The sequence below is a fragment of the Callorhinchus milii genome, unplaced genomic scaffold, assembly GCF_018977255.1.
Source record: "Callorhinchus milii isolate IMCB2004 unplaced genomic scaffold, IMCB_Cmil_1.0 Scaffold3, whole genome shotgun sequence".
Lineage (NCBI taxonomy): Eukaryota > Metazoa > Chordata > Chondrichthyes > Chimaeriformes > Callorhinchidae > Callorhinchus > Callorhinchus milii.
Genome location: NW_024704744.1, coordinates 66,754,491 through 66,768,145, shown reverse-complemented (window position 1 = coordinate 66,768,145; position 13,655 = coordinate 66,754,491). Strand labels below are relative to the sequence as shown.

The window sequence follows — 13,655 nt, the reverse complement described above, 5'->3', positions numbered from 1 at the left end:
AGAGGGTGCAAAAGAGATTCACAAGGATGATCCCAGAACTGAGAGGTTATACCTATCAGGAATGGCTGAACATACTTGGACTCTTTTCTCTTGAAAAGAGGAGGGTAAGGGGTGACCTGATAAAGGTCTTTAAAATGATGAAAGGTTTTGATAGGGTAGACATAGGGAAGATGTTTCCACTTGTGGGGGAGACCAAAATCAAGGGCCATCAATATAAAATAGTCACAAATAGATCAAATAGGGAAGTTAGAAGAAATTTCTTTACACAGAGAGTAATGGGAATGTGGAACATGCTCCCACAAGGAGTTGTTGACGCAAATAGCTTAGATGTATTTAAGGGAAATCTAGATAGATACATGAGGGAGAAAGGAATAGAAGGTTATGGTTGAGGCTTAGTTATTCTTGAGGCTCATGTGGAGTATAAACACCGGCATAGACCAGTTGGGCCAAATGGGCTGTTTCTGTGCTGTATATTCTAATGTATTCTATTGAATTTTAATGTATATCTCTTTCCTGTACCTTGCAGGTACAAATAAAACTGTAGAAATTTACAGCACAGAAGAAGGCCATTTAACACATCATGTCTGTGCTGGCTCTTAATAGTTACCCTTTCAGTTCGAATTACCTCCCATACCCCTATAGTTTACTACTTTTTTATGTAATCAGTTGAAATTATTAAATATAGACGAGTACCTATAAGTTTTTGTGTTTATAAAAAAAATTCAACAAACTATTGAAGTTCAGATTTGTAACTTGCACATAATATTTCACCAGACAGTAATTTCCAAATATTCATTTTTTTGGTTAGCCAGATGTCTGATGCATGTGGAAACACTTATCCATCATTAGGTAATACTAGTGAATTCTTGTAAATAGTCATACAATATCACGCTTCAGTTTGTCCCTTGCATAGTAATGCTTACAGGAAAAGTGCTACTTTCACAGGATTTTACTGTAAAGTGTAGTAACTACCTTTGTGGGTGAATGTGGCATCCTATTTGTTCACAGCAATATCTCACATATGACCCTAAAGTGAATGAAAGCCTATTTGCTTACAGCAATATCTCACATATGGCCCCAAAGTGAATTTTATCTGGAGCATTGTTGGCCAGGACATGAGGAGAAACTCTTCTCCTTTTGCGTAGTTCCATTAATTTCCAGTTAGACTGCTACTTTAAGGGCATAAAAGCTATTTTACTGTGGTACCGTATGTTATAACACCAATATTATTTTTGTTTGAATCTATCTTGTTTTTAAACTCTAGGTTAATAATGGCCACTGAAAAATATATGAATGAATGCTAGGGTTTTAATTGTGCAGGTTTTAACTTTTTTTTGCTATTTCTTTAGGACATTCATTTGACTTGAATCCTTTGAGAAGAAATCAGAACCACATCATTTATGACAGCAAGATCCAAGGAAATTTTGTTGCCCTGCAAATATGTGATAAGGTGTCTGGCACAAGGTGTTCAGGAAATGATGTTGGTATGCATTGAAAGGCTATACAACTTAATAATAGATGAGATCTAAATGTATTTCCTGTACCTAGCAGGTACAAATAGAACCATATAAATTTAAATCTCTATCTGGTTTGGAAGAAGTTATGGGAAGCTTTTAGTAGGTGGGGGGGGTGAGAGAGCTCTGTCCAAAAACAGTATTGAGAAATGCTACTGTCAAAGGGGGTATAGATTGTTTGATAGAATTGGATGGGAATTTTGTTTTACATTTAACGATTAAACATTGCAGAAAAAAATAGTGTTGGTGAATTTATGATACAGTTGTAAATTCATATCATTTTTGCTAAGAGTATCTATTGTGCATATGATGTTTTAAAGCCTTTCGATTCTTTTTTTAGGTGTGTGTATTACTGACCGGCAACGTTCAATCAATGCAGGGAGATTTAATCAGAAATTGACTTATGCTGATCAGGTGCTAAAGCTCACCTATAGTAATGGTGACCGTTGCTCAAGCAATCCATCGCTTAACCACAGAAGTATCTTCAGTTTTGTTTGTGGTTCTGGTGTCACCACAGAACCTGTCCTTGTGGCTTCAGATGAGAAGACATGCACACATTACTTTTCTTGGCACACACAGCTGGCCTGTGAACATGAGGTACAGTATTTATAAGAACCATTTATAACCAATATATGTTAGTACTCTAGAATTCTTACTTTACCGTATAATCCTGCAAAGTGCTCTGAGACTTCTATCAAACTCAAGTATTATAAAATGCTTCAATTTTAATTCTCATTGAAGAATTTCATGTGAAGTAAACTCTTGTCTACATCAAACCTTTCTTCCCTCTGATATTAATTGAAATTTTTCACTCTGTCACAACAGCAATGAGTTTTTTTCCAACACAGTGATTAACAATTGAGTCTTACAGAAAATACGTTTGTGCTTTATGATCATAGACTTGTTTTCTCTTTAGGTGAAGTGCTCAGTGATGAATGGCACTTCTGTTATTGACCTGAGTCCTCTGATCCAGAAGACTGGATACTACTCTGCAATTGATGAGGATATTGTAGATGGTCGGGATGATACGCCTAACTTTTACATCAACCTTTGCCAGCCACTGAACCCTATTCCAAATGTTGTGTGCCCCCCTGGAGCAGCTGTGTGCATGGATCCAGTGAATGGGCCCCCTGTGGTAAGTTCAGACATGCAGCTCCAAGAGCTTTGTAAGGCCTTTGTCTCTTTTATAAAACATCTCGAACTTCAGAAGCAATTGTTGTCAGTACCATCCATGTAGTAAATGACCAATTAATGTAACATTTCTGTTCTGCCTTTACCAACCTGTACTTCAAAACATAATTTGAAAACTAACATTCTGCAGAAATTCAAATGGATAATTGGATGTGACTTTTTGTTTTACTTTGGTTCCCACTTGCTGAATAATTTTCTCTGTTCACTACTTCCAGATACTACTAGCTTAAGGCTGGTAGTGATGTGTTGTCTTGTCAGAACAAAATTGACAGGACAGTCATCCCTTTAATATTGGGAGTAGCCCAACAGACTTTACTCCTCTATGGTTCATAAGAAGCATTCCCATAAGGCATGGATGTATATGCATCCTTACCATTTGATGGGTTAACAACAATTCATCCAGTGCACCCAGAAGATCAGCTTCTTTACTGGCTTGCACTGAGCATATTAGCTATCTTCCTCATCATTGTATCGTATTGACACCATCTAAATTCAGTGTGCAAGTGGATAGGCACTGCAACTGGCTGAGGAGACTGGTAACGTCTTCCTGAATTTTGCAAATCACCCTGAAGTTTATGTTGAGAATAATTCTGTGTGTTGCATTCCTGCCCAGGATTCAGGAAGAAGATACTAACTTCGAATTGGCTATACTTTGAAATGAGTTAAATCAGAAATGTTAATTTTAAAACCAAATTTCTGGGAATGAAAACCCTGATCCCTTTTGACGAGCTGTTTATCATAGCTGTCTTAGTAACTCAGGTTGTACAATGGGGAAATAATTATAAACCTGACGTTCAGTTAAAAGTGGTGTTTTCATTTGATCTTCTGTTTCACTCATTTTAGGATATTGGTCGCATCTCGTGGCCCCCACAGATCAATCGAATAACTCAGGAGGTTTACATTTCTTTTACCAGCAATACAACTTGTGAAGCCAACAAATTGCTCAACTATGACTCCCTCATTGCATTTCACTGTGTCCGAGGCATAGACCTGGTAAGGGATTTGTCATTTACAAATCTGCAGTTTAATTCAAAAAATATATTAACTTTTTAGCTAGTTCTTAGTCCAAACTAGTTTTTCTGGTATTCTTCAAGATTAATCTCACCCTTATAAAATACTATCAAGCTTTTTCTTAAATAACCTATTTAAGAAATGGGTCATTTAACCACAGATTTACCCTATGTGTAAAGAAACCACTCCTATCTGTTCCAAAATACGATTCTACAACCCAGAACTAGTGTTGCCTTGACTTACCTGATTTTTTTNCTCCCCCTGATTATCTGAATTGCCACAAACTAGGTAAAGCAAAGGTTGGAGGCATTATTTTACATCAGTCAAGGTGTCTCAGTTTAAGGTTCCTGGTTTAGCATTGATCTGTTTATAATGGGATGTGCTGTGGTCCCGTACTATATTGGAAGAATGATATACCAGGCATCCAGCAATGATCTGCAGGTTTCCTGCACTAAAAGTCTGCTTCCCAGGGTTGTGAAGTTCTTGATGTCATTCCTTCCTGCATGTGTGCACATTGGGTGCAGGAAGTGTTGCTAATGTTGTTTCATGAAGAAAGACACCAGTGGCATTTCTTGAACTTTGAGTAGGTGAAGCAAGTGACATTACTGCCAACCTGACTAACTGAAAGATGGCCACTTTGTTTGTGGAGGGGGGGTTTGGTAGAGAGGGTTCATAGACCCATACCACCAGACTCTAAATACTCTAACTTCATCACACGCTGAAAAACGCTGTTATCACAGCCCTCCTCAAAAAAAAACACCCTCAATCTCTCTAATTTCTCACACTACCATCCAATTTCCAACCTACTCATCCTTGCCAAACTCCTGGAACTCATTGTTGCAGGTCAACTTCGGTCACACCTCTCCCTCCACTCCCTCCTCGAGTCCTTGCAGTCTGTTTTTCACCCTGCCCACAGCACAGAGACAGCACTTGTCAAAATCACAAATGATGTCCTCTCTATCTGTGACCAGGGCTCCCTCTGCCTCCTCGTCCTCCTGGATCTTTGCCGCATTTGACACAGTCGACCACACCATCCTCCGCCACTGCCTCCTCCCTCATCCACGTTAGTGGGACCTCACTTGCATGGTTCAAGTCCTACTTAACCAACCGCCTCCATTTCGTCTCGGCAAATTGTTTCTACTCCCGCCCCCGCCCGGTCACCTGTTGGGTGCCCCAGGGCTCCTTCCTTGGCCCCCTTATTTTTCTCATGCGTATGCTCCCTCTTGGCGATGTCATCCGCAGACATGGATTGTGTAGCACCGAAATGGACCATTAAAGCCTAACCAATCCCATGTTGTGCTTATGCTCCACACATTGTGCTAAAGCTGGCTCTGAAGTTTTGGTGGATTGCATTGTAAAGCCTTTCTGTAGGAGTGGAGATCTGTAGCTCAGTGGTTAGAGCACTCGCTTTGCAAGCGAGAGACCTGGGTTCGATTCCCGGCAGGGCGAAATCTTGGGCAAGTTTCCTTACTCCACAAGCCTGATGATAATCCCTCAAAAAAAAAAATTAGTCATTTCAATCCACGACTGTTTGTGGGACACTGCTGTGTACAGTTGGCTGCTGCATTTTGCCCACAAGTATACAGTCAATTCACTTTACAATATATTCTGTGAAGAGCTTTGGGACGTCCTCCCGACGTGAAAAGCGCTATATCAAATGCAAGGATTATTATTTTTATTAATCCACACATCTACAAACTGATCCGAAGTAATTCTTCTAAGAATTTTGTAGAACTTGTGTGACCAGCAGTAGAAGAGGAGGTTAATTCTTTTCACCTTTACAGGGAAGACCAAAGATGATGCGACAATCTGAATGCAGCTATGTCTTTGAATGGGGAACTCCGTTGGTCTGCCCAGATTCTGTGATGACATCTGGCTGCTCGCTGACTGATGAGCAGCTACAGTACACTTTCAATCTGTCGGTTTTGACTGGAGGAAAATACAAGGTTTCTTATTTTAAGCTTACAAGATAATGAATGTATCATATGGTGAACTTGAAGCTGTTTTCTCCCATTAATTTAAGATAGCTGGCAAATGGGAAGATTAGGAGAACATTTTTCAATGCACAGTTGTTAGGATGTGGAATGCCTTGCTAGGAGTCGTGGTTGATATTATCCTATCATCACTGTCATAGCTCAAATTCAAACTACTTTCATGTTGTGACTCCAGATCTTCATATAACTGGTTTGTCTAGAAAAGGGTAATTCCCAGAACACTTCTATTACCAAATGCAAACTGTTTGAGCTAAGGGTGGCTCTTTTCTACAATCAAGCAGCATTAGACATCTAGTTCAGTCAAACAGCCTGTCCCAAGCCAACTAGTTTGGTTCCTCCGTCAATAGATACATACACATTTAGGATGTCAGGGAATATAGCTTTAAATTAGCCATTTGGTATTGCTTCTTTCACCATATTGTCTTCTCTTGGTTTGCCACAATAGTATTGTGATTTTTCTTGCTTTCCCCCAGATACAATCTGAAAAACAAATCTATTACCTTGATGTATGTGCAGCAGTATCTGATCTACCAGGGAAAAAGTGCAAGGACAGTGCTGTGTGCTTGTTATCTGGCAACAAAGCGGTTTCGTTTGGGAATCCCAAAGCAATGACTTTAGAATACATACACCAGGATAATGCTATAGTTATGCACTATGGCAGTGGTGACCCGTGTCCAAAACGTAAGTTAATAGGGGAACTAATTCTATCTATTTCCAAATGTTTTTTTTAAAAACCGCTCTTGTTCTGAATTAAAGCTGGAATAAAGCTCTAAAATATGTTCCTCGTTCTGATTTATCACCAGTGGCAAGAGTGCAACCCAATGCCAATATACACATGCATAATAACTTTGCTGTTTAAATTTACCATTTGACAGAAACTATGATTTCAATGGATTTTTTGTAACTCAGACTTTAAAGGTAATAGTTGCACATATTTTATATTTAAACCTTAAAGTTTGCAAACTTTTGCATAGTTTCTTCAAATAAAATTTTGAAGAGGTTACCTACCCAGACTGTCTGAGGGGAAAATATTTTAGAGCTTCACCAAAATTAAATGTTGTTATAGTGTTGGACACTAATGCCATTTGAGTGGTTATTGCATGGAATCAGTCTGGAACAAACTTTTGCCCCAGTTATGGATATGATACTGCAACATCTACGTGTTGGAAAAGATATTAAAGAATTGTAATTTAGCAGTATATATGGACCTTGGAGAGGGTTAAGGTTTATGGTATTTGAGAGAAGAGTAATGTAGAAAAGTTGACGGAGTTTGAAAAGTCCAGTTGTGAATCAGGAGAGAATTGCATAATGTGTAGTTCTCTTGATTAATCGTGATCAGGTAATATTTTCGTAAAGCTTTCCCATGGATCAGTGGCTGAGCTATATGTTTATAGTGTTCGTCTGTGGAAGCAATAGGTTTGTTGGGTTGAATGGATGTTTATTTGTAGGCTTTTTCCAATTTTTCTTCTGGTGCTACAACTTTCTCGAAGAAAAGTTCATCTCGACTTGACAACTTTATGTTAGCTCATTGGTGTCCAACAGATTTATTTTTGCTCCAGATGGCAGTAAGTTTAATGAACTTTGACGTCTTCAGAATTGGAAATCTTCACTGTTCAGTGTACTAAACTTACTGACAGCATGGACTGCTGCCTCATTGACATTTGAAGGTAATGTTCTGGTATTTGGCAAACTGTCTTTGGTATACATTTAGCTCACTAAATTTGCTAATTCGTACTTGATCACTTAACAGGAACTACAGATGGAGGATTTTGCATATTTCCTTTCATATTTAATGGAAATCATTATACTGATTGCACAGTGGATGGAAGAAGTGATGGGCGCCTGTGGTGTGCAAAAACTGAGGACTACGATCGGAACAAAGAATGGGGATTCTGTGTAAATGGTTTGTAACTGCTACAGTTTCTGAATTTGCTCTTATTAACAGTATAAATTAGATAATCAAAACTAGGTATGGTATTCGCTGAAAGTTATGCTTATTTACTGGGACTGAATTTTAAGTTGCTAAACTCCAGAGGACACTACAAGATGGGGTCTAAAACATTCATGTATCCTTACATGCTTGGAGTCCTGTAGCTCAATGGTTAGAGCACTTGCCTCGCACCCAAGAGACCTGGGTTTGATTCCCAGCAGGGCAAAATGTTGGTGAAGTTTCCTTACTCCATTCCTCTGATTCCATAGCAGTAAGTAGGAACCTGGTTGTTAGTCGATTAGCAAATCTTTTCCGGGGGTAATAATTCCTTCATAAAAAAGTAATAAATTGGCCACTTCAATCCATGACTGTTTATGGGACACTGTTGTGCGCAATTGACTGCTGCGTTTCGCCCACAAAATATAGTCAATTCACTTTACAGTATATTCTGTGAAGCGCTTTGAGACGTCTCAAAGAGGTGATAAGGCGCTATATCAAATAATAATAATAATCCGTGCACTTGATATAGCGCTTTTCACGTCGGGAGGACGTCCCAAAGCGCTTCACCGAACACACTGTAAAGTGAACTGAAGGTATATATTTGTGGGCGAACGCGGCAGCCAATTGCACACAGCAATGTCCCACAAACAGTCGTAGATTGAAAATGACCAATTTATTATTGTTTTTGGTTTTGGAGGGATTATTATTAGGCTCTGTGTGGAGTAAGGAAACTTGCCCAAGGTTTTGCCCTGCCTGGAATTGAATTCGGGTCTCTCGCTTGCAAAGCGAGTGCTCTCACCACTGAGCTACAGGACTCCACACAATGCAAGTATTATTAGTGAAATGCCTTTGCATATTGTTGTTAGTAATAACTGCTACTCTGTTGTGGTTGCTTGGGTTCTTAACAGTTGAACTCACCGAGCTTAAAGCAATCAAGTACTGCCTCATGTGAAGAGCACTGTATAAATGCATGTCGTTGTCTTTCGAGGAATGAATAGGATGTACTTACAGCAGGTTGTCTCTTTTTACAATTAATCACCCAAATATTTAACTATTCTCTTCAGAGTATTCAATAACCAACACTCGATCATCAGCCATCATCTTTAAGTGTGACGAAAGCGCTGACAAGGGAACACCTACAATACTGAGTGAAACCCTTGATTGTACTACAATTTTTGAATGGAAGACTAGTGCAGTCTGTCCACCCAAACGGATGGAATGCAAGATAATATATAATCACAAAATCTATGACTTGAGAATGCTTTCATCTCTTACTGGATCGTGGCAGTTTGCTTATCGTGGTGATGCGTAAGTTCTGTTATCTTTCTCATTCTATGGTGGGAAAGTTTTCACTTTTTGGTTCCTCATAATTTAGAATTGATGCAAAACTATCTACTATAATGTTTTTTCCTTTAACCAATATCACTTTGTCTGGTATTGTAGATATTAACCTCACGCACAAGGAATGGTGTAGCACTGCTCCTTCTTTATATGGTAAATTTTCCTCCATGGTTTTTGATATCCCTAGACATTGACGGTGACCCACTTGAGGTGTTTCTTTACACTTTATTTTTTCTTTGAGTTATGTTGTGGCTGGATTGCTGCAATGCTGAAAACTCGGGGAAGCCTGTGCTGACGTGCTATGTACAGGAAGCAAGTTAGTCAATGCTACATTTCTGGTATTCTGTGGATCCACAATGCATCTGCATTATACATGGTCCTGTGATGTACTGAATGTGTGTGCGATGGGATATGATTACTTACACATTACATAATCATTTTCTAAAAAGCCACCTATCTGCCCTGAAATTCTCTTAAGAATAAAATGCTTTGCAGGTATTAAGTTTAAAACTGGTAAGCAACATGCAGATTGCTAGTTGATCTATTGACCAATATGCAAATAAATTACTTAATGTAAAATGATTTTTTATAAATTAATTTTCCTTGTACAATATATGCATATCAATGTTTTAAGTGTTTGCAGGAATTTATGTTTGACTTTAATTCTTTCAGGTTTTACATAAACCTCTGTCAGGGTGTTCGGGAAGGACCCCCAGACTGCCCTGCACACGCCAGTGTGTGTAGAGTTCGGAATGGTGAAACAAAAGTTTTAGGAATCGTTTATACTCAAAAGATTACCATTCAAGGTATGAAAGTGTTTGAATTTTTGAATTGTATACAATTATGAAATTCTGAAACATGGTGATTTTTTTTAAAACCTACAAAAGGTATCTAAAACATGCAACTCCATCGTTGTGTTCCTCCACATTGCCCTATCAAACTTAAGACTATCTTGGATCGCACTTTAAGCCATCATCTCTTCTCTTTCTCTCGCTCTCTCTTTCTTTCCCTCTCCCCAAAAAAATCAGGTTCCAGCCAGCTGCGTGAAGTGCTTTGAGACATTCCTCCTGACATGAAAGGTGAAACTGTTATTGATTCTCGCAAATTGTTTTCCAGATGAGAGAGTTTATGTTAATTACTCAAATGGTGATTTAGTGTGTAACAATGGCAACCGTGCAACAACTATTCTACTTCTGCAGTGCTCCTCAACAGGCAGCTCACCAATGCTGCAAAGGTGAGAAGCTTTCTATTAAGCCAATTAGTTGAGTAAAATATTTGTGGCTGATTTGATGGGTTGGCCTCATCTTCAATGTTTTGGATCTTCATTGTTTTGGATCATCCATGGGGAAGGAAGCAAGGTTTCCTTGGAGCTGAACTGGCTCCAAGGTGACCTTTGTTTCACAACAGACTGTCAGTCAAGTTCACCCTCTGTGATGGTCTTGGTTGTCCAGTTCCTGAGCAGGTGGGTATGCAGTATTCCTGGGCCCTGATGATGGCAGGACGTGGAGGACAGATTAGGCATTGCAAGAATTTTTTCCCACTCAGCTCCTGTTAACCCTGAAGTCAAATCCCTAATGGGTAGGGTGGTCCTAGTTGGACAATCAAAGGGAAAGGTAGCCAAACTTGCTGTTTTAGCTGGTTGGACTCAAGCAGTATCCAAACACACATTCTGGGATCCCCAAGCCTTTGCTCTTTATAACCTCACCTAATACTCTAGAATCAGGAAGCAAGAGGGATCCCTCCAGGGAGAGTGCACATTCCATTCCAATAAATATCTTGGGGAATTTCCTTGTATAGGTGAGATGGTTTAAGCATGGTCACTTATCAGACCAAAAATAATTTTGGATTGACAAAAAGGACGGCAAAGTCAACTGTTTTTACATTGCAATTCCTGAGTCAAAACTTCAACGACAGCAGCTTGCACTTATACAGCGCCCTCCACCCAGGGTAGTGTCTCAGAGTGCTGTTTGCCATTCCAAATCACTTCGTAAACTGAGGATCAGCTATTTGCCTTTTAATTGGTAACTTGTTCTATTTGGGATCTTATTTAAAACCGAGAAAGGTTTCAACAGTTTTGTAACAAAGGATATTCTCTTTTCTACCCACTGTTAACCCGACTCATTGAAGGTAGCAGTAGTGAAAACTGTATAGTATGTCAATCCAAGAGTAATATGCACCAATAAAACAAGAACCAGGGTCAGTGGGCTTTAAACTTTTAATTCTAAATTGAGTAATTTCTGCCTAGAAATTCCTAGCTACTCTTCGCGGCTTACCTATCTAGCTTGATTCCACTAGACTTTTTATACACACATGATTTATTGAGAACCTCTTAAATGTTAACCTGGATGATCAAACCTTGGACAAAGTAACACAACTGATTTTAGTGTCATATCCCTACTATATTTCAATCTATGGAATGTATGGTATCTGGGCAATATAACTCTCAAACGACTTTTCTTGCAGGATTGATGAAGAGAAATGTGAGTTTTCAATCCTATGGCAGACTCGTGCAGCCTGTGCTGTCAAACCCCAAGTGGTCAAAATGGTGAATGGAACCATTGTCAACCAATCAACTGGCCAGACAGTTGATTTGTCAGCTATTTATTCCAAGTAAGCATTTATATTTAGCTTGTTTAATTTTGTTACATTTAATTAATTCAATTTTACATTCTATTCAATTTCATATGTTTATGTACAAAATCACTATGCTTCATACTTTGCTTTATCTTGGATAAGCAAGGTTATCTTGGAGGCATAGGACAACCCCCGGCTTCTCTTTTCCACCACTAACCGTCTCCTCCGTCCACCTTCCCGTACCTCGCCCATCCTCTCCTCAAACTCCAACTGTGAGGAGATGCTGGACTTCCTCGAATCTAAAATCGAGGGGATACATTCAGCCACCTCAGCCCCATCACATCACCTCTCCCTCATGACCCATCCCCATCCCCCCCCCATACTCCTTCGACCCTATCTCTCCCTCCTCCCTCACCAGGACTGTCCGCAAACTCAAATTCACCACCTGCTCCCTCGATCCCATCCCCACCTCTCTCCTCGTCTCGGAGCTCCACCTTCTGGCCCCCCTCCTGTCCAATATCATCAACCTCTCCCTGTCCACCCATCCCTCCTCTCCAGCTACCGCCCCATCTCTAACCTCTCATTCCTCTCCAAGGTCCTGGAACGAGTCGTGGCATCCCAGCTCCGCTCCTTTCTTTCTCGACATTCCCTCTTTGAACCCCTCCAATCCGACTTCTATGCTGCCCAAAGCACGGAAACAGCCCTGGTCAAAGTCACTAATGACATTTTGAACATCTGTGATTAGGGCTCCCTCTGCCTCCTTGACCTCCTCAACCTCTCTGCCGCCTTCGACACTGTCAACCACTCCATCCTCATACACCGCCTCTCCGCTTTACTCAATCTTCACGGACCTGCCCTTACCTGGTTCGATTCTTATCTCTCTCACCGTCTCCACTTCGTTGCCTCTAACGGTTTCTCCTCCAGCCCCCGCACTGTCACATCTGGCGTCCCCAGGACTCTGTCCTTGGCCCTCTCCTCTTTAATATCTACATGCTCCCCCTTGGTGACATCATCCGCAGACATAGGGTCAACTTCCACATGTATGCGGATGACACCCAACTCTACCTTTCTGCCTCCATCCTCAACTCCAGGACCACTGCTGTCCTGACAGACTGCCTGTTGGACATCAAGTCCTGGATGAGGGCAAATTTCCTACAGTTGAATGTGAACAAGACTGAGGCACTCCTGATTGGCTCGCGTCGGCGCCTCAGCACCTCAGGCTCTGGCAACATCAACCTCCATGGTTACTCACCGCAACTCACCAAGCCAGTCAGGAACCTGGGTGTCTTGTTCGACCCTCAACTGTCTTTTCTCCTCCACATTCAAGCCACGACCCGCTCTGGCTTCCCTCACCTCCGTGACATCGCCCAACTCCGCCACTATCTCACCCCTCAGGCCGCTGAAACTCTTGTTCATGCCTTCATCACCTCCAGGCTCGACTATGCAAACACCCTGCTTGTCGGCCTTCCCAACTCCTCCCTCCACAGGTTGCAGATAATCCAGAACTCTGCAGCCCGTGTCCTCTCCTGCACCAAACTCCGTGACCCTATCTCCCCCACTCTCGCCCGACTCCACTAGCTCCCTATCCTTCAGAGGATCCTGGTTTTCACATACAAAGCCCTCCATAGCCTCATCCCACCCTACCTCTGCGATCTCCTACCAACCCGCCTGTTCCCTCTGCTCAGCCGGCTCCGGCCTGCTCCACGTCCCCCGACCCACCTGCCCCACCATTAGTGGGAGAGCCTTCAGCCACTCTCTGGAATTCCATCCCCCAGTCACTCCGCCTCTCCCACTCCTTAGCCTCTTTCAAGTCTCGCCTCAAGACCTTCCTCTTCGACCATGCCATCGGTCACCTCCCTTCACCCCCAACCCCAGCTCGGGTCTGAAATGCTGTACTCTGTCCAGTGCCTTGGGACGTGCTCCTGACGTGAAAGACGCTATACAAATGAAATCTTGTTACTTTTATTCTGGATCATAAATTTGTGTACATTTGGAGATTGATCTTGAAAGATTGGAAAAATTTTTTAAAAAATTACAGATTGTTTGACTAATTGATTTAAAAAAAAGAATGCTGACTATATAATGTGTGTGTGATGTTTA

At 41.0% G+C, this 13,655-nt stretch overlaps 1 protein-coding gene across 1 annotated transcript in view; it reads left to right on the top strand.

Annotated features, from left to right (window-relative positions):
- The window catches only part of igf2r (insulin-like growth factor 2 receptor), a 77,660-nt gene that overhangs the window by 54,014 nt on the left and 9,991 nt on the right, over nt 1-13,655 (top strand). The window contains exons 33-43 of the mRNA XM_042332897.1: nt 1,350-1,484; nt 1,855-2,111; nt 2,431-2,649; nt 3,549-3,698; nt 5,501-5,662; nt 6,184-6,391; nt 7,461-7,613; nt 8,705-8,948; nt 9,654-9,787; nt 10,098-10,215; nt 11,445-11,591. Coding sequence (XP_042188831.1) covers nt 1,350-1,484; nt 1,855-2,111; nt 2,431-2,649; nt 3,549-3,698; nt 5,501-5,662; nt 6,184-6,391; nt 7,461-7,613; nt 8,705-8,948; nt 9,654-9,787; nt 10,098-10,215; nt 11,445-11,591 — 1,927 coding nt within the window. The remainder of the gene's footprint in view (nt 1-1,349; nt 1,485-1,854; nt 2,112-2,430; nt 2,650-3,548; nt 3,699-5,500; nt 5,663-6,183; nt 6,392-7,460; nt 7,614-8,704; nt 8,949-9,653; nt 9,788-10,097; nt 10,216-11,444; nt 11,592-13,655) is intronic.